The 25,254-nt window shown below is 36.8% G+C and overlaps 1 protein-coding gene across 3 annotated transcripts; it reads left to right on the top strand.

Annotated features, from left to right (window-relative positions):
- The first annotated feature begins 2,656 nt into the window (after positions 1–2,656).
- Positions 2,657–20,841, top strand: LOC131017599 ((+)-neomenthol dehydrogenase-like). 3 transcript variants are annotated; one of them, XM_057946410.1, is made up of 5 exons: positions 2,657–2,935; positions 3,013–3,256; positions 4,475–4,552; positions 4,647–4,832; positions 4,909–5,492. In XM_057946410.1, the coding sequence occupies exons 1-5, from the start codon at positions 2,910–2,912 to the stop codon at positions 5,284–5,286; spliced, it is 912 nt and encodes a 303-aa protein (XP_057802393.1). In that variant the 5' UTR covers positions 2,657–2,909; the 3' UTR covers positions 5,287–5,492. The 3 variants fall into 3 exon arrangements, with proteins under 3 accessions (XP_057802393.1, XP_057802406.1, XP_057802401.1); XM_057946423.1 differs by lacking the exons at positions 3,013–3,256; positions 4,475–4,552; positions 4,647–4,832; positions 4,909–5,492 and adding exons at positions 17,202–17,445; positions 19,932–20,009; positions 20,085–20,270; positions 20,338–20,841 and having other exon boundaries at positions 2,720–2,935; XM_057946418.1 differs by lacking the exons at positions 2,657–2,935; positions 3,013–3,256; positions 4,475–4,552; positions 4,647–4,832; positions 4,909–5,492 and adding exons at positions 16,884–17,124; positions 17,202–17,445; positions 19,932–20,009; positions 20,085–20,270; positions 20,338–20,841.
- The last annotated feature ends 4,413 nt before the right edge of the window (positions 20,842–25,254 follow it).

Raw genomic sequence — 25,254 nt, 5'->3', positions numbered from 1 at the left:
AGATAGACTGAGGGCGCGGAGGCTGAGGCAAACCGGGGGAGACGGATGGAGGCGCGACGGACCAGAGGGAGGCAGTTGCGGGCTGCAGCGCAATCTGGCAATCGGTGGTCTGAGGGGCGGTGTGGGCCGACGAGGAAGCGGACACAGTCACAGGTACTAGGGCTCCGGAGCGGATTGGGGTTTGGGGTGGTGGAAAGTGGATGTGTGTGTGTGTGTGTGTGTCAGAGAGAGAGAGAGAGAGATCATATAGGGTTAGGGTTTGGTGTGGTGTGTGATTTGACTTTGAGTAATTATAAACTATAAAATAAAAAAATAATAAAAAGTCATGTTTGTGCCACATGATTTTAATTATGACACATCAACGTTTGATCAAATTAAAATTAATTGGAGCTCCGTCAAAGTGAGATTTGTAATTAAAATATAAATTTATATATTTTTGACTTAATTAAAAATTTAGATAAAATACAATTTTGACTAAAGTTCGTGTATTGTTTAAGCGATAACCCCTTCTAACTATCTATGAATTCCGATTCCCTCTTTTTTATAAAGAAATATTGACCATTTTGATTAGATGCCACCATTTAGCATGAGACAATATGTGTGTTCAAATACAAATACAAATACAAATACAAATACAAATATGTATATGTGTGTTCAAATACAAACCCCTAGTTAAATAAGGAACAAATCTTGTCCATTTATAATTTACCTTCAGAAAGCATCATTTTTTTGTAATTTATTAAAAGTTTTCTTGCTCCGCTCCAACTCTAATTCTCTCATCCACCTTTGTCTAATTATACCTAGGGGTGGGACGATACGGTATACCTTATTAAATCGACCATACCTTATACCTTACCTTTACCTCTTGTATGGAGAAAATTCATACCTTTACCTTACCTTTATCTACGGTATACCTTAGTTCGGTATACCTTAAGTACGGTATGAAGAATATACAAAATCTTTACCGTACCTTTATTTTAGTATACCTTACCGAATTTCGGTATACCGTACTTTCACGGTATACCGCACTTTAACGGTATATCAAAATAATCGGTATTATCGAAATCGAAAAAATTCAATACGGTAAAAAAATTGATAACTTATTTATTTAAAACATGTTTAGATAATGAATAATATTTAACAAATATAATAATGACATAATAATTAAAATATATCACAAATAAACAAAAAGTAATACATTTATTATTAATGATATCAATGTAAATTAACACCCATCAGGTGTAATTTTTATTATATTTTATGGAGTATATAGAAAAAGAAAATCCTAAACTTTAGAGAATATAATATATTTAGTTCATAAAAAAAAATAGAAGACATACTGAATGAAATCAAAGACTCCAAGACAGAACATATACTTAAAACTAAAATCACTATTAATCAATCATCTCGTGCCCAAGTATTCAATACTTTCATATAATTAGTCTCATATTTAAATTATATAACTTACATACTATATCATATTTTATTCACTTTTCGCATACTTGTATGCATTCATGTAATATATAGTAAATTATATAGATGTTATAAGTTACATATAATTTATATGTTAGACGTAATATTATTTATAATATAATACTAATATTATAACTATGCTATTATATATGTAACTATTACTATAAGTTAGATGTATAATCTATTGTAAAACAATAATTTTAGTTATATATTATAACTATACTATAATATCAAAATAAACAATTTTATTTTATTGTATGACTTATACTATATACTATATTTTATTTGTTTTTGTATCATTTGATGATATTTATAAATTCATGTACAATTGTATATATTCACATAATATTTGAGCTGTTGGTGGTTTTCGGGGGGAGTTTTTGTCGTTTTATGGTTGCTTCGGCTTTGCCTTTTTTCGTTCGTTAATTTGTTTTACTGTGATCGGGAACCGAGCTGCTTAGGGGTGATGGTTCAGCCGGAACCTCTGAAGTTGTCTCATCTCCGTTCCCTAGCAGTTTTTTCTTTTGTTGAGCACTCTTTTTCCCTTTTAAGATTTTTTCCTCTCTGGTTTTATAAAGAGTTTTAATGAGGCTCGGCCCTTAGTTTGCTCTTCTGTGCTCTCAAGGGTTTCTTGGTTCTTCTTCTTTTTCTTTTAATAAAATTCTATTTTAACATAATATAGATTATATACATCATTTTATAAATTTTATAAATATTTTCAAAAATATATATTATATGTTTTATATAGATTTTGATACGATATATACCGCGATTTTCGGTATACCAATATATACGGACAACTGCGGTATATCAGAATAAGGTATTGTACCTTATTACCAGTATATACCGAATATTAAGGTATACCAGAATAAGGTATGATACCGCATCACCGGTATATACAGTAATATTCGGTATACCAGTAATACGGTATCATACCGTATTTCGATATATACATTTAATACGGTATTTATTGATTTTTTCCGGTATATACCGCGGTATCGGTATACACCGGTATCTAGAAAATCCATACATTTATCTTACCGTAAATCTTCGGTACGGTATCATACCTTATCAAATAAATCGGTATACCTTAAATTCGGTATTTTATGGTACGGTATGACCGGTATACCGAATTTTCAGTATATTTTCACAGCCCACCCACAAAAAAAGTAAAGGGTGGGTCTTCTGCAGTTAAAATTAATCATGGAACATTTTAGTATAAATTAATGTTTGTTAGTGTTTTTCTAGTCTGTACATCCACAATGAATTGTTAATTTCGTGTTCAATTAGATTATATTTAACTAATGCAGCAAGTTGTGAGTTGGGACCCGACCTAAACGTCACAAATTCTCCGATAACCAAATCAAGCGCCGTCTCCTCCCTCAACAGATCCAATTTTCCCCCGCACTCGGGATTCAAAGCCAGCAATTGCATCTATGGAGCTCAATCACCCACCCACGCGGTAATCCCACTCTTCCTTCTTCTCGAATCCAATACTTAATTTCTAGTAGCAATAACGCAGATCTATGTCGATTACAGATACGCGGTGGTCACCGGAGCAAACAAGGGCATTGGTTTCGAGACAGTCCGGCAGCTGGCGGCGGCCGGCGTCACCGTGGTTTTGACGGCCAGAAATGAGAAGCGGGGCGTGGAAGCCGTCAACCTGCTGCACCAATCGGGTCTCTCCAATGTACTATTCCATCAGCTTGACGTACAAGATGCCCACAGCATACACTGCCTCGCCCAATTCATCCAAACGCGATTCCAAAGCCTCGATATTTTGGTAACAAATCATTCAATTTTATTGTGTTGTAGGACTACTTGAATAAATCCTTAACTACTTTGGTACAAACCCAAGTACATTTGAGTTAATTGTGCGCCACAAATTTGTACCACTAATTTCACTTCACTTATTAAATGTGTATAATTTTCTGTCCCTTTTCTTTTTGTCTCAGTGTACATGTACATCTAATTAATGTATGCTGTCATCACAAATTTAATTGTAGAAAATTGTGTGCTGTATGTTTGGACAAAAAAAGTGTTAAGATTTTAGCTAAAAAAAATTGTTGAAATTTGAAAAGGATATAGTGAGTTTTAATGTTTTCTCCACATTGTATTTTGTTTTTTTTGGTAACTTTTTAATACATTCTAAATTTTATTGTAATACATTTTAAATTTTATTGTTTTTTCGTAATTTCTGTACTTACAAAAAAAATTTATTAAAAATTTATAGTATGGATAAAACAATAAAACTAACTAAATGCTTTTTTTTATTTTAAATCAAAAATTTTAAATAAATTAATTTTTTTAATATATTTAACTAATTTTTGTCCGGACATATTTTTACCCAAATAGCATTATTGACATATATACTACCACCATCCCAAAATAACTTTCTAATATATTTTTTTTCAGCCCATCCCCATTAAAAATTTCTCTTCTATTTTTAGACATTACCCCATCACAATAATTTCTCATTTACCTTTATCTTTACCTTCATTTTTCTTGTTTTCACGAAAACTACTTACAATGCTTTTTCATCATTCTCAATACATATAATAACTTCGTCTTAAAATCTGTGTCCCTCTCTTATAGAAAGTTTTTTGGGTGACGGAAATAGTGGAATATTTTTTAGTAAATGTGAATATGAGAACTGCTAACAATTTTTTATATGACAAGAAAGCATGACATTTACACTCACGAAGTTCGTGTGCTTATCGTATCAACAAGAAACAATAAAAAGAACATATTGTGTCGCGATCATCTCATTTTTGTATATTATTATTATTAGAGTTGCAATTATCGTGTTTGTGCAGAGCAGATTTTGAACTGATCGTTTTAGTGTTTAGTTTTATTGTGATACGATACAACATGCACAAATTGTCAGCCCTAACAAATGGGAGAATAATTGATTTGTTAGAGAAACCAATCTGAATGATGAGGTTGTTTATATTTGAGGGCAGAGGAAAACTGTGATTTATACAGCTTTTTTTTCTGGCAGGTTAACAATGCTGGAGCTTCTGGGGTACATGTTGATGAAGATGGCTTAAGGGCTAAAAATATTGACACCGAAATATGGGTAAGCCGTAAGCCATAACATAGCTGCAGCGCTCGAGCAACCCTTGTCTCTGATACAGAATTGGTGGTTTCTTGTTTTCTCATCGACAATGCAGCTCGCAGGAAAGGCAGTGGACATGATTCAAGACGTTATGAAAACCACCTATGACTCGGCAAAACAATGCATTCAGACCAATTACTATGGCGTCAAGAACCTAACCGAGGCGCTTCTTCCTTTGCTGCAGCGCTCCACCTCAGGAGCCCGGATCGTCAATGTTACTTCCCTGAGGGGAGAACTATGGGTGAGTGGGGATAGGTTTGTTCTATTTACTTTGTTAGTTGGATTTTGAGTTTCCGGAGGGTGTTGTGATGATGCAGCGCGTCCCTGATGAGCGGAGAAGGGAAGAACTCGGAGATGTAGAGAACCTAACGGAGGAGAAAATCGACAAAATCCTGGAACAGTTTCTGCAGGATGTGCAACGAGATGCGATTGAAGCCAACGGATGGCAGAAGATGCTACCGGCTTACAGCATATCAAAGGTAACCCTAAATGCCTATACCAGACTTGTTGCTAAGAAGCATCTGAATATGTATGTAAACTGTGTGCACCCGGGATACGTGGACACCGATATCAACTGGCACACGGGGCCAATGACCGTGGAAGACGGGGCTCGAGGCTCCGTCATGCTGGCTCTACTACCCGACGGAGGTCCTACCGGATGCTACTTCGACCAAACAAATGTTGCTCACTTCTGATCATTACTCCTCTGACTTGAGAAGGATATTATTGATCACTCTTACTTGCAATTCATATCGTAGCATATTTGAAGCCCCCCTTGTTGTCGTTCTTGTGAAATATCATGTCAAACTTATTTAGGATGTTGGGATGTTGTCCAGCTAATAATAATAAACCAGATACAACTTATATTTAATTCAAAGACAAGCAAAAGCTCTTAGTTTTTTGTTGAGGCTTTTAGATTGTTTAAATGAAAAATGATCCAACTAAAACAAAGTACCTTAGGTTTTTGAATTTAGCCCATTGGCTTAAATGGTGATATAAGAGGTGGTCTTTGCATGAAACTGGTCTTATACCATGAGACTGGGCTGGGTGTGGGCTAGAAGCGGGCTGAGGAAGGGTTGGCTATGGGCCAAGAGCCGGTCACTCCTTGATAATAAAAAATAACTAATGCATAAATTAAAAATCTCAAGAACTTTGACTTAATAAGCTAGTATATTATCCATTGTACTACAAAGTCTTTTTGTATTTTATTATAAAGTTTATTTATTTTTGAAAAAAACCTTACTTGATTATATAAAAAGTTTTATTTTCAAAGAGAGTCTTACTATTTGGTATTAATAAAAGTTTTATTTACTGTTAAGAAAAATCTTACTTGATTTTATGAAAAGTCTAATATTAATATTTATGAATACAAATTCTTATTTGTTCTAAAGAAAAGTTTCATTATTTTATAAAAGGTCTAATCACATTTAAACAAAAGTCTCGTTTATGAATAAAAAGTCTTATTTTCTCTTGAGAGAAGTTTTATTTGCTCTTGCCAAAAGTCTTAATATTTAATTTTATGAAAAATATTATTTAAAATAAAAAAAAAGTCTTAGTTGATTTTAAATAAAATCTTATATGCTCTTAAGAAAAGTCTTATTTTAAGTATTTTATAAAAAATATTATTGACATTGCTTTTTAAAATCGAACTACTCTGAATATTTATATTCATAGACAACTTCTTGTTATTGTTCCTCGAATCAAAACATCCAAATGACTTGTGGATTTTCACTAATGTGTTGCCGATTTGGTGATCAAGAGCTAGTTGATTGGGTCGTACTTCTCCTTCGAGCTTCACAAGCCATTAATTCGACCTGCTTCACTTCACTACGCAGTCACCGCTCCCGCCATATCTCGAAGTTGTGCGTGGGGAAGCCCGGCTGATGGGAGGCATTCAACAGCTGAGGGTAGTGGTGCCAAGGGCTAACCGGAACCAGCGGTTCGGCCCTGAACCGGCCCGGCGGTCAACGGTTCCGGCCCGGACCGTTGACCGTCGAGCCGGTTCAGGGTCGAATCGCCGGTAGCGCCGGGCCGGACCGCCGGTTCGGCCCTAAACCGCTAGGCCTGGCGCGGCAGGCAGGTTGTCAGAGGGGGCAGGGCGCGCAGGGGCAGGGCCGCAGGGGTAGGGCGCGCAGGCTAGGGGGCTAGGGGGCTAGGCTTGACCGGCTCTTTAGCTAAAAATTCAAAAATTAAATTTTTTTTAATTTTTTTTTCAAATTCAAAATTATAATTCTAATTTTTCCCCACCCAATTTTATCTAATTCACATTTTCCCCCACCCAATTTTATCTATAAATACCCCCCTTCTTCCACCTTCAAACTCACCCCATTGTATTAACAATTCTACACTCTCTTCTCTTCTACTTCTAATTCTCATCCATTCTTTGCTATTGCTCTTGTTAAATTGCTCTTGCTCTATAATTCTTTAGATATTCTCTTGCTTAATTGCTTTACTTTATTGTTCTTGCTTTACATTATATTACTACTAGTACTACTAAATACTATACTATATATTTCAATTACACTATCACTACACTCACTTGCTCATTTACTTTATTGTTATTGCTTTACATTATATTACTACTAGTACTACTATTAAGTACTAAATACTATACTATACTATACTATACTATATATTTCAATTACACTATCACTACACTCACTTGCTCATTTACTTTATTGTTCTTGCTTATTATTCTCTAACCTCTATTATCTATATTTTCTTCTCTACTTGTTTATTTGTTATCATGTCTCATGGTCGTGGTAGCCGTGGCAAGTCTATCAATGTCGACCCCGAAGAAGATATTGATAGCACTCTCACTTCTCACGAGTTTACTCAAAATGTTCAAGTTCCATCATCATCCTCTAGGAAAAGGGTGAAAGTGTCAGTTGAACGAGGACCTTTCGGCTCACGCCAGGAGGCTGCCGATTTGGCGGATGAAGCATATGCTAGACAACTTCAAGAAGCGGAGGATGAAGAATATGCATGACGTACATTGCGTAACGAAGAGGCGGAGGAGGAAGCCGAGCAAGCACGTCACAACTTTGAGGAGGAAATCCCTCCCACTAGAGGTAAAGGTAAGGGTAAGAGTAAATTACTTACTTCTAACATTTTCACAAAACATTTTAGGAGGGAACCCGCTCCTAAAAAGCCAAATGATGGTCCAAATGCTCCCGAGAGGTTCATTGCCTATTGCAACTATTGCAATGCTACTTATCAATGGCAAACGGGAGGGGGTTATGGCACCCTCTCAAGGCACATGGAGAGTAAGCACACCGTCGAGTATGGAATCCATACAACTCAAACTCAACTACGTCCCGAAACTTTCGAACGCCAAGGTAATGAACAAGGTAATGTTTTATGGAAATTTGATCGACAAAATGTTCGAGAGTACATGGCTCGTTATGTTTCAATGGAGCATTTGAATTTTAGATTTGCCGATAAAATGTCTTTTGAACATACTATGAAAAATGCTTATAATCCGGTCGCCAAAAAAATTGGTCGAACTTCTATGTGCAAAAATATTAGGCGACAAGCCGAAGAAAGAAAACGTGATTTAAGAAAACATTTTAAGAATTTAAATAAAAATTTTTCTATATGTTTAGACATATGGAGTGTTTCTTTCCAAAAATATTCTTATATGTGTATTACTTGTCATTGGGTTGACGAAAGTTGGTTAATTCAAAAACGTTTAATTGCATTTAGAGATTTTAATGAAATACATAATGCTACTAATATTGTTCAATTCATTATTTCGGTTTTAAATGAGTATCGCATGTTAAATAAGATATTTTCTGTTGGATTTGATAATGCATCCGCCAACACCGCCTCCATTCCCGAGTTAGTTGCCGTATGCGCACCCTCTTTTAATGGTAGGTATTTTCATGCTCGTTGTATTTGTCATGTTTTAAATAGATGTGTACAAGATGTTTATTCTCTTATTAATGATGTTGTTGATCCTATTAGACAAGCCGTTAATATGTTGCATAGAAAAATCGTTATTGGCAAAAAATGATAAAAATATTGTCGTCACAAAAAAAATCGATATACAAATTTTGTTAAAGATGTTTCTACACGTTGGAATTCAACATTTGGCATGCTTGCATCTACCATGGAACATATTGATCATTTATGTGATTTTTTTATATCAACTCCCGAGGCTAACTTGCTTTTATTGCCCTCTTATTGGAAAAAATATGGTAGTTTATTTCAACTTTTAAAGGTTTTTCAAAATGCTACTACGGATTTATCCGGTGTTTATTATTGCACTAGTATTAAAGTTTTAGAACATTGCATGTTCATTGGTATTGCTTTAAATGATTGTTATAAAAAAAACGATTTGAAGGATGTATCATATCAAATGATCATTAAGTGGCTTAAATATTTTCTTGAAATTCACGATGTTTTTTTAATTGCTAAGATTTTAGATCCTACAATGAAAATTGGCGGTGTTTATCGCATGTTAGAAATTTATTATGGTACCTTTAGGGATATTTATGAGTCAAGATTAAAAAATAATGAAATGCTAGAATGGTACCTTCCCGCATTAGATGATATTAAACTTAGAATAGATAACACACTTAGAGCTTTGTTTAATGACTATGAACAAAAATATATGCTTGCAAACCCCTCATACTCTTCAAGTGGTACTACTAGTTCACAAGGTCATTATGGCTCCTCCACCTTAGGAAGTAGTTTTGATCAAAACGAATGGGCTCAAGCCGCTTATTCATTTATGCATACACAAAGGAGCTATACTACTAACGAGCTAGATATATATTTGTCTAGTACATTTGCTTTCAAAAATGTAGGTGGTCAACAATTTGACGTCTTGAGATGGTGGTCCACGCACGAGAAGGAATATCTCATACTCGCCACCATGGCCAAGGAGTTATTCGTGGTCCCGACCTCCACGGTCTCCGTCGAGCAAGCATTTAGCGTTGGTGGGCTTGTCTTGGACGAAAGAAGAAGCAACATGGATCCTCGAAACATGGAGGCCACCATGTTGCTTGATGATTGGTCCAACGCCGAGTTGCGAGCTCAATAGAATGAATGGGATCAAGCCGACGAGAGCCCAAACGATGAATTCACCGAGTCCGAACGATCCGAGGCCGAGAAGGACTACGATTAGGTAAGTTAAGGTAGGAGAACTACGTGGGCTTTGATTCTTCATTATTCAATGAAGATACGTAGGCCACTCAATTTTAATATTTATATTAAATATTAAAATTGAGCTCAAGCCCTTAATTATTATTCCCCCCCCCCTTTAGACAACTCTCTTTCGGAATTTATTGTAAATTTTTAATGAATTAGTTATTTAGTTTACTTATTCAATTTTCAAGATTGTAATTTGTATCCTTGTAATATTTTTTTTGTACATAGAATAAATTCAATAAAAATATCAATTTTTATGCATTATTTTGATTGTCAGTGTGTTAGAATTATTTTTCTTTTATTGTATTTCAATTTTCAACACAAGTCATTTAATAAAAAAAAAAAACACAAGTATTACTTAAGAATTAAGATGACATGATATTAATTAAGATGACATAACAAAATATTATTTTAAAAATATATTAATTGTCATGTTTATAAAATATAAATTTTCAACACAAGTTATTTAATTTAAAAATATGACATAAAAAATATTACATGTTTATATTTTCGATTTCAACACATGTTTATATTTTATATTTTAAGTTGAATTAAAATTTTGAAATTTCATCACAAATTATTTAATTTCATAAAAAAGAATACAAAAAAAATGAAAAAAGCCCGGAACCGCCGGTTCAGGGTCCGAAAACTGGCCTTTTACATTTCATCCGGGCCGGTTCAGGTTCACAGGATTCTCGACCCTGAACCGTCGGTTCAGGCCCGGAACCGGCGGCAACACTAGCTGAGGGGTTCTCTTTTTTTCTTAATAAAATTATAAAGATCTAATAAAATACCAAAGTATAAGAGCATCCACAGTGGTGACTCGTTCTCCCTTACTCGAGTAAAGGAGAGATCGAGTAAGCCCAATGTGGCACTCTCCTTCTAGAGTATGACTCGAAAAATCGAGTATGGCTTATTCCCTTTAATTGCTGAGCGCGTGCATTCACGCGCTATATTAAAAAAAAATTAAAATGTTCAATTTTGAATTCAACGGCTTTTGAGCCGATTTTTCTCTTTTTTTTTTAACTTTTGTTTCAGACGATCATATGACCGTTCCTCCCTATTTTTTTTTCTTTTTTTTTTCTTCTTACTCTATAAATATCTCCCATTTATTTCTCCAGTCATACCTTCATCCATTTTCTCTATCTCTATTTATCTCTTTTCTTCATCATCCTCTCTCTCAAATGGATCCAAACATTCCCAACAACTATGACTCAAATTGGGTCCCCGATCTCTACGGCGATAACCATCCCGATTTATTGGGATTCAAATTGGGGACGAAGCCCCGAAGCGGCGAGGAGAAGACGCCGGCTGCACATAGTGCGTCGAAGCCAAAGAAAGGTGGGCGGCGGAAGGAGAAGGCCTACAAGAAGAAGGCGCCGACGCCGAAGGAAGGGAGGGTCCCCCATCATACCTACACTCTAGAGGAGACAGACCTCATCGTCCGAATTTGGGCGAAGTAGACCAACGACGCCATCCGGGGTGTTGACCAAAAGGGGGAGTCCTATTGGCAACGGGTCCTCGACCGGGTGAACCCCCTCATCGGCACCAACCTCGGCCACCGGCAAATAAAATCTTATTGGGCCTGGGTAAGTTCAGAGGTGAAGTTGTGGGAGGCAATTTGGGTGGAGACGACCTCCAAGCGGCCTTCCGGCCATTCCAACGACATGCTTCGGGAGAAAGCCCAAATTCTCTACCAAGCAAGGAGCAAAAGCGGTCCCATCAAGATGTGGAACGCATGGAAGCTCCTGCGGACCAACCGGAGGTTCAAATCTATGTACCTCGATGGAGATGTGCATTCCTCCAAGAGGACAAAGACTACTGAGATGGGCGATTTCACCACCTTAGAGTCGGGCGAGGAAATCACGTCTTCCCGGCTGATTGGAAATAAAGCGGCGAAGGCGGCGGCGAGGGCAGCTAAGGGGAAGGGAAATGCGCCGGCATCGCAAGCCTCAGAGCCTTCACCCGAATGCAAGGAGTACTTGGACAAGTCCGACAACAAGCTCAAAAGAATTATCGTCAAGTACGCCAAGAAGCACGAGCTCAAGCGGGAGATCCACGACGATCAGATCTTGTTCATGAAGACACCAGATCAACTAGAACTCCACAAAGCACGAGTGACGAAGATTCTAGCTAGGCAAAGGGATGAGGGAAAATTGTAGGTTTTTTTTAAGTAATTTTTAATTATGTCTTTAGTTTTTTTTTTTTATGTAATTTGTAGGTTTTTTAAATTAATGCGATTTTAATTTTAAGTAATTGTGTTATTTAAATTTATGCAATTAAAGTTAAATGAAAAATACAAAAATCAAAACTAAAAAGATAGAGTAAGAGAATGAGTCATCCCACTGTGGGCTCCTTACTCATAAGTGTGGTCTCCCCCCCCCCTCTATAGAGTGTGGATGCTTTAAGGATGCAAGGATGTATGTATTTTGCCTTATTTTTATGAATACTAATTGTTAACCTTTTGATGGTACAACATATTAATATAATTACTTACTTTTTTTCATTAGCAATTTAATATATTTGATTCAACAATTATTTTTTTAAAAAAATCTATCAGTCATATTGAATTGTCAAACAAATACGAATCAAGCTATGATAACATTATATATTACTCCCCCTGTCCCAATAAAATTGGCCACTTTCTTTTGGGCATAGAGATTAAGAAAAGATGATAGTTATGCCTTAATTATGTGTGGCCCACTAGTATTTAAAGTTATTAAATGTCTTAATTATTGAGTTAACAACAACCAACTTTTTGAACAACGTGTTTCACTTAATAAAATCTTTAATTTAAATTAAATTTAAAAATTTAACTTAATGTTTCGCCTATTTCATAAAGATATCACACATTACTAAAATTCCTTGATGCTTTGTTGCTTCTTGGCATCGTGTTCCCGATCTCCTAAAAGACTTTCAACTTCAAGTCTCCCTTATTTCACCGGAAAGATAACGTGGCAGCGGATATGATGGCAAACCCACGTACCCCTAAGGGTTTGGGCAGCACGAAATTGATGAGATGAAGATCGTTGTTCGGAAAGATATGTCCACACACAGTTTCGTGCGTAAGGCCTTCATGGTCTTTTTCTCTCTCTTTTGGGGTGTGATTTTTGGCAGACGTATGGATCTCGGCTGCCTTCCTTGGAAGTTTCTCCTCAGCTTTTCTTCAAACACTTGGCATGCTTGGTTTTTAGTCTTCTTGTCGAGATTTCTTCAACGGCTCTGCTTGTGTTTTCTTCCATGTGATTCCATGGGAAAACGTTCGCGCTCCAGGGTGTTTATGGGGTCTGGTTAGGCCTGATTTGGGGTGCTCCCTCTGGACCCCGGCAACTCTGGCATACCATTAGTTCATGGTCGACTCCCTTGGTTCTTCCTTGCAGGGGCCGGCCTGTTCACGAGGTGGTGATGACTTACCGGGAGGCATGATCTTTTTTACAGGACTCTGGTGAGCTAGGGGCTGGGATCAGCGCTTCTCTATCGCCTTCTACGGGGCTGCAATAGCTGATGTTCGCTTACGTTTATCTCTCAAGTGTTGATCTTTCAATGCGCTGCTGGGATAGCGGTCTTTTCTAGGTGATGACCATGTCGAAGCTCAGTTTGACACCGACATCCAACTGCGTAGTCTTGCTCTCGCTCATGGTTTTTTTTTTTTTTTATAGGATTTCGAAGCGTTGGACCCTGGGACCATCCATGCCTGATGGCTTGTTTATTGGTTGCCCAACTGTGATAGTAGTGAACCCTTAGTGATGATTAGTCTGAAGCTCATGGTGCAGCTGTCATCTATGGTCAGGGCCGTTCTTTGTTTCTTTGGCTCTTTTGCCATCTTTTCTTCATCTTTGATTATTTTGTCGTAGATAGGCACTCTTTTTCCTCCTAAGATTTTCTCCTCTGGGTTTTTCTTAAGGAGGTTTTAACGAGGCCCACCCCTTAGTCTGCGTTTCCTATGCTTTTAAGAGTTTTAGTTTGTCTTTTCTCTTCTTTTTTAATAGTAACCGTAATTTAATACTCCCTCCGTCCCTAAAAATTATAACCCAAGGGAGATGACACAGATTTTAAGAAAAAATGTAGTAGTTGTGTTTGAGTGGAGATTGAGTCCCACACTTTTATGTAAATAGTGGGAAGGAAAGTTTGTGGGGTCATTTCCAAATAAGGAAAGATCATAATTTTCAGGGATATACCAAAATAGTAATAAGGTCACAATTTTCAGGGACGGAAGGAGTAATAAATACATCACACATACTTCATTTTTCATTTAAATTCGTGGTGACAGTTTGAAATGATCCAACAAATGAAAAGAAAATCTGACGACAGTTTAAGGAAAATCTTAACAGCAAAACTCTCGATTGGGCAAGGCTTTACATAGAAAATGGGTTGCACCCACGGAGAATCGGAGAAGACAGTGGCTCGGCGTCGTAGACACCGGTGGGAGAGAAATCGGAAGACACGGGTCTGAGGATCCATGGCAAAGATCCGGAGGACACTAGCCTTTTCATGGTGCAGCGGGTAGAGAGAGGCGAGAGAGAAATGCGATGATACAAATGAGTGTGGCTAGGGTTAGGTTGCATCAAATAGTTGTAGGTTTAAATTAGAGAATTAATTAAGGGTTAATTGCCGGAAAAACCATATACTTTTTCAATTTTTGGTTATTTCCCATGACAAAAAAAGTCTGAACAGAAATCCATGAATTGAAAACTTAATTGTAATTTTCTCCTGCGTCCATTTTCCGACGATCTCCGATGGAGCTCCGATCCAACATGGCATAATTCATTCCATCTGTCAAAATAAATTGATGACTAGGCAGCCACATCGCCTGATGACTAGGCAGCCACATCACCGCCGCCTGAAACCCAAATTTCTGAAAGAGGCGAAGGCGGCGGGCAGAGGTTGGAGGTGAGGTTGGAGGCAAACTGCGGCGGGCAGAGGTTGGAGGCAAATTGGAAGAGGAAAGGGGAGGGCGAAGGCGGCGAGGCGAGAGGGCAGAGGTTGGAGGCGAGACGAGGGCGGCGGAAGTGGGAGCCGGGATCTGAATCAGTTACCCAAATTTCTGAAAGAGGCGCCGCAGATCTGGTTCTGTCTCCCTCCCCCTGCTTTGTCAAGCAATGAGCCCTAATTAATGAGAATAGAGGCGAGCGAACTGGAAGAGGAAAGGGGAGGGCGGAGGCGGTGTGTGGAAGCGGCGAGGCGAGAGGGCGGAGGTTGGAGGCGAGATGAGGGCGGCGGAGGTGGGAGCTGGGATCTAAATCAGTTCTCTCAAAACTAATTGTCGTGCCAACTGCCAATTGCCGCCGGCGTCGGGGACTCGGGGTGGAGTCACGAGGCTCGGGCAAGGCGACCGTTGACTGGTTTGCTGGCGCCGAAGGTCGAGGTGACTGGACTCAAAAAAGCTTCACTATCGCCGCAAAACTCCAATTCCCGGCGATGACACGCTGGAAATCCGATTGCCACCTCGGATTCAATTTGGGGAAAAAATGGACGCGGGGGAAAATTACAATTAAGTTTTCAATTCATGGATTTCTGTTCAGACTTTTTTTGTCATGGGAAATAACCAAAAATCGAAAAAGTATATGGTTTTTCCGGCAATTAACTCATTAATTAAATATGTAAAATGAGCTTAATTAAGCCCAAAACCTTACTATTTTGGATTTGAGCCACTTATAGTGGACAAACCAAAATAGAAACGTAGCCACTTTTATTGGGACGGAGGGAGTACAATTTAGTTTGTACGTGATTTATATATATATATATATATATAGAGAGAGAGAGAGAAAAGTTAAACAGAGAATGCTAAATATTTAGAGAATAGAGAATTCGTGAAATAAAAACGAACAGATCTACAATTTTTACGAACAAATCAATGTATCGCATGAACAGCAATTTGCCCCGGGTTCGAATCCTGCTGGTGGCGAGTTTTTCTCCTTTTTTACTAAATACGTCTGTTCGTTAGTTATGTTGATCTGTTCGTAAAATGTATAGACTTGTTCAAAATGAAATATATAATAATTCTCTGTTTAACTTGACCCTATATATATATATATATATATATATAGGGTGTGGTTCTAGAGAGAACTACATTATTTGTAAGAACGGGAGAACCATCAAATCTAATGCATTCACTGTAAAAATTAATGCATCCGCTATTAAAATTAATGCACTCAAAAAACAAAAAAAAATGCTCCCTTCAGGATTCGAACCCAGGACCTGCATTCATCCAACAAGATGATGCATCCACCGTAGATCTTGATGATCGAATGGCTGAAAATGGTTCTCCGGTCTTTTTTTATTTATGGTTCTTTCCTGAACCTCTCCCTATATATATATATATATTTATTTATACAATACTCCCTCTATCTCACAAAAAATTGATTTTTTTGTCATTTGATGTTGTCTTACAAAACATGAACATTTCTTATTTTGTACACTACCCCCACCACAATCACTTTATTTTTATCTCTACTTTTCATAAAGTATGACCTCTTTTTGCAATCACAATACATTTTTATATAATATTTCTTCAAACTCGTGCCACTTACAAATGTTCATGTTTTTATGACACAAATGGAGTCGTAATTTTGTTACTCTCTCCGTCTCATTCTAATAGGCTCGCTTCTTTTATGAGGAAAGTGGTGTGGTCCACACAAATTAAGTACATTTTTTTATTCAAAATGAAAAACAAGCCTATTAGAGTGGGACGGAGAGAGTATTATTAAGTTCCGTAGGATATTTTTAAGATTCTAAGAAAAGTTTCAGATATATATATATATATATATATATATATATATATATATATATATTTGTGGTATTTTCTTAATTAATATATTTTTGTGGTATTTTCATATTTAATGAATTAAAATATTCTTTAATACTTCTTCCGTCCCATAAAAATATGTATAATTTGGGACGACACGGGTTTTATGAAATCCTGTAAAATGTAATGTGAGTGGGAAATGGTCCCATATTGATTGTGATGTTTAGTGGGAGAATGGGTTATGCATGTTTTTATTGGACGAACGAAAAATGAAAATTATGCATATTTTTATGGGACGGAGAAAGTATATAATTTACTTAATTATCTTTAAAATTAAATACTATATAATAGGCAATTTATATATATAGTGTCTAAAATACTTTTTATAGTAGTATAGATTAATGTTTGTTGTTTTTCTAGTGTATCTATCCACAAAGAATATTCTTTGTTCAATCAAGATATAATTTGGCTAATGTAGCAAGTTGTGAGTTGGGACCCAACCTAAACGTCGCAAATTCTCCACTAATCAAATCAAGTGCGATCTCCTCCCTCAATCTAGATTTGCCTCGCGTTCAGGATTCTATTCAAATATCCAAAGAATTGCATCTATGGAGCTCAATCACCCACCCACGCGGTAATCCCACACTTCCTTCTTCTCGAATCCAATACTTAATTTGTAGTAGCAATAACACAGATCTATGTCGATTACAGATGCGCGGTGGTCACCGGAGCAAACAAGGGCATTGGTTTCGAGACAGTCCGGCAGCTGGCGGCGGCTGGCGTCACCGTGGTTTTGACGGCCAGAAATGAGAAGCGGGGCGTGGAAGCCGTCAACCTGCTGCAACAATCGGGTCTCTCCAATGTACTATTCCATCAGCTTGACGTACAAGATGCCCACAGCATACACTCCCTCGCCCAATTCATCCAAACGCAATTCCAAAGCCTCGATATTTTGGTAACAAATCATTCAATTTTATTGTGTTGCTTTCATTTCAAGGATAAGTAGGATTTGTTGAATAAATCCTCAACTACTTTGGTACAAACCCAAGTACTTCCCTTGTCACGCTACTCCATATTGAGTTAATTGTCCCTCACAAAATTATTTCGCTTCACTTATTAAATCATTTTCTGTCTTTTTTGTTTTTTTCAATGTGCATGTAAATATATTTTCGGTGTCTCCTCTTGATAAATTTATTATGAAAAAATAAGGATAATAAAAATTTCTCTATTTCTCATTCATTATTTTAACTTTAAAAGGATAATATTAATGTACAAAAAATTAAAAAATAATATTATCTCTCTTTGGAGTTAAAAGAAGGAATGAGAAATTATAAAATTTTCTTTTGTAGAAAAAAAAAGACCGAGATTTATGAGAAAATATTATAAGTGTTATCTCCTTGAAACGAGAAATGATAATATTATCCCTTTTCTCTTTGATCAATAAATTTATCAATAAGAAAATCAAAATTTCTGTTAATTAACTTTCTTCTTTCTTTTCTCTCATTTCCTAAAAAGATGATTATTATCTCATTTTTCTCTAAAGCCATTTTATAAGTATTGTCATCTTGAAATGAGATAATCAAGTGTGCACCACTATGATGCACTCTAGGGGTGCCAAGGGCCAATCGGAATTGGCGGTTCGATCCTAAACTGACCCGGTGGTCAACGGTTCCGGTCCAGACCGTTGACCACCGGGCCGGTTCGGGGCCGAACCGCCAAATGTTAAGGGCCGGTTTAGGTTCACATATATTTCAACCCTGAACCGTCGGTCCGAACCGACGGTTCGACCCTGAACCGTCGGTTCCAACCGAATTTTCAATTTTTTTTTAAAAAATTCAAATTCATATCCTACATTTTTCAATGTGGGATTCAACTTAACTTATAAACATAGAACTTATATTCATGTAATATATAACTTATAAATATATAACCTATAACTTATAAATATATAACTTATAAGGTCTAGGGATCAAACCTCATCGCTCCCCCTCCCCCAAAAATGTCAAAAAAAAAATTATAAATATATAACTTATATAATAACTTATAAATATATGTTGTATTTTTTAAATTTTGCGTATGTATATACTTAACTTTAATAATTTTGAAATTACTCAACTTAAAAATCTTAAATAATATTACCTACAAGTGTTAAAATTTTAATAACTTACAAGTTACAAGTGTTGAAAAACGCAACATATATTTATAAGTTATTATATTATTTAAGTTGAGTGATCCCACATTGAAAAATATAAGATTCTTTACAATGTATAGTACACTATAAATAGTGAAGCTACATTAAGTTGAAATTATCCCACATTGCAAAATGTAACATTCTCTACCATGTGTAGTACACTATAAATAGTGAAGCTAGTCAAGCTACAATAAGTTGAAATTATCCCACATTGAAAAATGTAGGATTCTTTACAGTGTGTAGTACACTATAAATAGTGAAGCTACATTAAGTTGAAATTATCCCACATTGAAAAATGTAGGATTCTCTATAATGTGTAGTACACTATAAATAGAGAAGCTATATTTGATTAAAATTAAAATATTAATTAAGTTGAGTAATTTCAAAAAAATTCAACACTTGTAAAGTAAAAAATTTAGAAATTTCATCACAAATCATTTAATTTCATAAAAAAGAATACAAAAAAATAAAAATAAAAAACATAAAAAAGGAGGAAAAGTCCGGTAACCGCCGGTTTTCGGCCCGGCCCAGAACCGGTGGTTCAGGGTCCGAAAATCGGCCCTTCAAATTTTAGGCGGGCTGGTTCAGGTTCATGAAATTTTCGAACCTGAACTGTCGGTTCGGGCCCGAAACCGGCGGTTCCTGAACCGGTGGCAACCCTAATGCACTCTAGTGGAACTTTTATGTTAGTCATTCCAGGCTAGCCCAATTTCCTACGAGGATGGCCGAGTTCGGGTGTGGCCATGTGCACGTGGCAGTGATTACGCCATACGGCAGATAGGTGGGACGCACTTGACCCAGAGTCAAGGGACACAGACATTCGAACCCAGTCGCAACAAACCTATTCTAGTTATAAATAGGAGCCCTGGAATGGTCAGAATCATTTCATTTAGTTCGAATTATCTATCATGTTGTGCCTATAGTTTGAGTCATAGGGATATATTCAATCCCGAATATTTAGTAGTTTGTCGGAACATTGACATGTGGTGCAGCATCTCGAATTCAACTTAGCCATTGTATCTTAGGGATATATGTTGTGGACCGCAAGCACATGTAGCGACCATTATTGGCTTACGAATAAAGAGTTTATTCCCAACTCTTGTCTCAGCTCATCAATAATGATAACATTATTATTTTAGTTTCGTTTTTCGTTATTTCAATTCCGTCTATATTGATTGTCTGCTTTATGCCTATATATAGTTTCAACACACACCATATACTATAACAAATAATAGTGGTTTTTCTGGCAGGTTAACAATGCTGCAGCTACTGGGGTAGAAGTTGATGAAGATGGCCTGAGGGCTAGAAATATCAACCTCGAAACATGGGTAAGCCATAACATAGCAGCAGCGCTCTCTGATAGAGAAAATTGGGCGTTTCATGTCTTGTGATCGACAATGCAGCTAGCAGGAAAGGCAATGAACGTGATTCAAGACGTTATGAAAACAACCTATGAGGCGGCAAAAAAATGCATACAGACAAATTACTATGGCGTCAAGAACGTAACCGAGGCGCTTCTTCCTTTGCTGCAGCGCTCCACCTCAGGAGCCCGGATCGTCAATGTTACTTCCGTGAGTGGGGTATTATCGGTGAGTACTGGAGATCTAGTAGGTTTGTTCCGACATTCGATTTACCGAGGGTGTTGTGATGATGCAGCGCATCCCTGATGAGCAAAGAAGGGAAGAACTCGGAGATATAGAGAATCTAACGGAGGAGAAAATCGACAAAATCCTGGAACAGTTTCTGCAGGATGTGCAACGAGATGCAATCGAAGCCAACGGATGGCATAAGAAGCTACCGGCTTACAGTATATCGAAGGTAACCCTAAATGCCTATACCAGACTTGTTGCTAAGAAGCATCCGAATATGTATGTAAACTGTGTGCACCCGGGATACGTGGACACCGATCTCAACTGGCACACAGGGCCAATGACCGTGGAAGACGGGGCTCGAGGCCCCGTCATGCTGGCTCTACTACCCGACGGAGGTCCTACCGGATGCTATTTCGACCAAACAAATGTTGCTCATTTCTGATCACTCTTACTTGCAATTCATATCATAACATATTTGAAGCCCTCCTTGTTGTCGTTCTTGTGAAATATCATGTAAAACTTATTGAAACAATATACTCAAATGGCCATAATGAAGATTGAAAATCAATTTTTGGCCCCTAATCTTAAAACATCAAAATATGGCCATTAATTAGGCGGTATGCTAATTTGCCCTTTTCACTCGGCCGCTGGGGTGATTGTGCGGCCGTTGGAAGCTTATGGGTGAGTTGCGCGCTCGCGGGGAAAAGCCAGCGCCCGCTGCGCGTACGGCACTAATAGTGCCATAAGTGTCATACGCATCATTTTATTACTTGGTTTTACTTTGGATTTTCGTTGGCACTATTATTGCCAAAAGAACCATTTTAAACACTTCCTCGTAGGGTTTAGATGTTCCATTTAGGGTTTAGATTATCCATTTAGGGTTTAGATTATCCATTTATGATTTTTTGATTCTATTACTGTTGTTTCTGTTGCACATATGACACTTATGGCACTATTAGTACCATAAGTGCCAAAAGGACCATTTTACTTAGTTTTATTTTGGATTTCCGTTGACACTTTTGGCACTATTTCTTGGCACTAATCATGCCACAAGTGTCTAACCCGACCCGGCACGCGACCCGCGTGCCTGATCTTACCCGGCCCGTCTCATTAAGGGTAAAAACGTCCAAATAAATAAAAATGGCCAAATTTTATGTTTTTTCAATGTGTAATCACAAATTGTGTTTTATGCTTCATTTTGACTACTTCAAAATTTTATTCAAACTTATTTAGAATGATGGGATGTTGTCCAGCTAATAATAATAGACCAGATACTTTCCGCCACATTAATTTTACCATTTATTATTTGTGGTGTGGATCACATATTGTCACATAGAGTAGTACTTAATAAATTGATTGTACATGCTTTTATGATTCAATAGTATCCACCTTTGTTAGTTCTAATTAGCTACAATCTAGACTCAAATTATCATGGCGATCCTATTAACACTAGCTTAAGTCATAACAAAAATTTATGCAATCACTTACTTTTTTGGTGAGGCTTTAGATTGTTTGAAGCGTGATCCAATTAAAACTAAGAGTGTGTTTTCTTGATTATAAATTTATCATGAGAAAATGAGAGATATATAAAAGAAATTCATCTTTAGAGTGAAAAAGATGAATAAGAAATGGTGAAATTCTCATTTGTAAAAAATGAGAGGAAAAAAATTTGAGGAATTTCAAGGAAGAAATATTTTTTATTCCTTCTTTCCTCATGATAAATAATACACTCTAAGTCGCTTAATTCTTCAAAGTGAGATGGATCTCTCCGGTTTGATTGAAAATAACGATGAAAATAGGTTTTTGAAAGACTTCAGGCTCAAGTTGCATTATATAGTAGGTTAGGCTAAGATCTACATAAATTTTGAGGGGACGTTTACTTTGCATGATTGAATATGTTTACCCTTAAGGATAGGATTTTCCTAATTACATCATTTCAATGAGATATGAATCAAGTGAAATATCTCAAAATTTTAATACATCAAAACTAAACAAGAGATTAGTATTACTTTTATCTGTAAAGATTAATCCTCCAAAATAAATGCCTGAACAGACAATTTCAATGATTGCCCATTTTTTCTCTTCATAACCTTGAAAATTATTTGAACTACAAATATTATTTGATTTAACGTTTTCTCTACCTAATTCCTAACAAAATAAAATAAAATCCCAAAGTACGCATGCATAGAAATAGTAGTTTTAGTAAAATGAGCATGCCTCTCTATAAAATTATTTTTAGTTCCATTTTCGTAATCATGAGAACTAGATGCACATTATTTTCGCTGCTATTTTAGACTTGGAAATTTTAAGGACTTGAAGAGATGTTAATCTTCGTTGTAATTGTAACTAAGATAAGGTGCACAATATGTTAGGTTCAGAGGGTCTCGAATAGGTGTATGGGGGGGGATACACCTATGGGCTATTTTCAAATCCTCAATCAGAGGGATCTCAGTCAGAGATCAAAACGAAACTTTGCATGCAAACACAAACTCCTGTTTTACTGAAAACAGTTTTGACCAAACTGGATTGACGACTGATACTGAAAGCTCTTCAGTAAAGAGTTATCAGTTAAGTTGTTGGAACTTAACTGATGCACGTAAGGGCTTCAGTCGTGTTTGCTAAGACAGAGATGATAATACTCTTCCTGACTATCAAAAGATAGATCAGTTAGACTGATATCATACGCAGCGGAAATTAAACTTAGTTTCGCAATAGCCTTGGTGGAGCACGTTGTTGGTTGTTAGGTTACTCTTTGCAGTTAATCAGTGTTCAGTTTATCAATTGAAATAACACAAGTAAGAATGTAAAACTGAAAGCTGTAAACAACACAGAGACTTTTACGTGGTTCGAAAAAACTCTTTCCTACATCCACGGTTGGTTGATCAGACCAACAATCCACTCCGCAAGTGCTTAACAGGTGCACTGCAAACCAAACTGTGTGCTTGCCGGGTGCACACAACCGTACCACTGAAGAAAACCCTTCTTCAGGACCCACGCTTCACTCGCGTCAGATTTCTCTGCTCAGCACAACTCGTGCTAAGACTTCTCACTCAGAGTCAGAGTACCTTCCTGAACTCCGAATCACTCAAACACTCTTTTGGGGGGGAGGTTTGAACGAGTGCCAACTTCACTACAAAGAACAAGTTCTTTGAAGCAAGTTTGACCTTTGGCTTCTGGGTAAACAGAGGTTTGCCTAAGGTCTAAGAGAATATGTGTAATCAGCAGTGACTGATTTTGGCTTTGGAATTCTCTTCTTCAATTCAAGCTTTGGGGAGATTAAGCTTTAGGCTGAGTAGCAATTTCGGCAGAGCTTCAGCTTATGTCGTTGAATCGGTGAAGGTTGAAGTGATCATCGAGCGCTATTTGTAGGAGAACTCTTGAATAGATCCGTTGGCGTAGAAACGTCATCAAGATTTCTTCCGTTGGAGAGCAATTCGAATTTGGGCTGAGGCTTCAATCTTCGAGGTTCCTTGTCTGGGTGGAAACGGCTCTCTTGATGGACAGGAGATGTGACGTCTCTGAAAAGTATCCACCAGATAGGAATGACCTCTGCAGAGATAAGGATATCATGAGATCTCTGCATTTAATGCGGCTGTACTTTGTGAGTACGTGGCTTCCTCTGAACGTTGGAAGATCAGTCCTAGGAGGAATGTTCAACTGATACTTGACTTTAGTATCAGTCCATTGCGCGCATTAAGTAATCAGTCTTCAACTGATACTTCAGTTGGTATCTGCAGTCTTCAGTCTTCAGTCATTCGTTCTTCAGTCTTCAGTCTTTGACGCCGCAAGCTAAACTAGAACCGAACTCTAACACTTGAGTTCAAAGCAATTCTAGTCTATTACAATTAAGTCCTATGAATTTTGGTATCATCAAAACAAGGGTTAGGATATTATACAAGGTTCCCAACAATTTCCCCCTTTTTGATGATGCCAAAACCATACATTGTTCAATGTGGGATATTTATAGTGTATAACACAGTATAAAGAAACATACATTGTTCAATGTGGGATTCAATACAATATCAATTTATTATAGCTTCTCTTTTTATAGTACACTACACATTGTAGAGAAGCATATACCTTTTGATGTGAGATACAATATAAAATTATTTTTTTCAATTCTTTTAATTTTTTACTTAATTTTTAATTTTTGATTTTTTATTTTAAAATTCTAAACTTTTTCAATCTTTTTAATAATATAATTTTTTATTTTAAATATTGTATTTTATTTTAAATAATGTAATGTTGAAATTTAATTTTAATGAAATGTCGGATTTAAAAATTGAAGAATTAAACTGAAATAAAATGGAAATAAAGAAAGTAGAGCCCCTTATAGAGCCAATGCATTAAAAAGGGGAAGCTCTTAGGTGGGTGATGTAACAAAAATCGACTAATTAAAGGAAAACGATAAGAACATGAGATTTACGTGGTTCGATCATAATGATCTACATCCACGAAGCTTGTTAGTGTTTTCACTATGTTTTCGAGTTGTTACATGTACAAAGTTGAGTGAAAAATGAATAATTTGTCCTGACTCTTTACATAAGAGCCCTATTTATAAGTAACTAAGTGGGCTTAGTCCTAAAGCCCATTAAATAAGCCCAAATAACTGACATGACTGAAATTGGCATGGCTGAAAAATCAAAGCTGGAACGACATAGCTGCCACATATGATTTTTCCACTGGTGCACAGTGCTGGTGCATATTTTATTCCTCATCAGTGGGGACACCTCCTTAGAGCCCCTTTTTAGAGCCTCCCACCGAAGATGCTCTAATAGGATCCTAAAAGTAAATATGGGACGAGACACAAAAATCACAAGAAAATGCCGCATTGAACCACCTCCAAGTACAAATAATAATACCATCGACGATTAATTCTATCTATATCTGGACTACTATTATTAAAGATTTTCTCATTCGTACCTTTTCAAATCTTCCAACAAACGCATTATCAAATAATATTGAACATAATCTTTGAAAC

The sequence above is a fragment of the Salvia miltiorrhiza genome, chromosome 1 (assembly GCF_028751815.1).
Source record: "Salvia miltiorrhiza cultivar Shanhuang (shh) chromosome 1, IMPLAD_Smil_shh, whole genome shotgun sequence".
In the NCBI taxonomy this organism is placed as follows: Eukaryota; Viridiplantae; Streptophyta; class Magnoliopsida; order Lamiales; family Lamiaceae; genus Salvia; species Salvia miltiorrhiza.
This window is presented reverse-complemented; position numbering and strand designations above follow the sequence as displayed.

Coding starts and splice junctions, on each gene's coding strand:
- LOC131017599 (XM_057946423.1), top strand. CDS start 2,910: ATGGAGCTCAATCACCCACCCACGCG. Junction 17,446..19,931: donor TCCAAAGCCTCGATATTTTG/GTAACAAATCAT, acceptor TTTTTCTGGCAG/GTTAACAATGCTGCAGCTAC. Junction 20,010..20,084: donor ATATCAACCTCGAAACATGG/GTAAGCCATAAC, acceptor TCGACAATGCAG/CTAGCAGGAAAGGCAATGAA.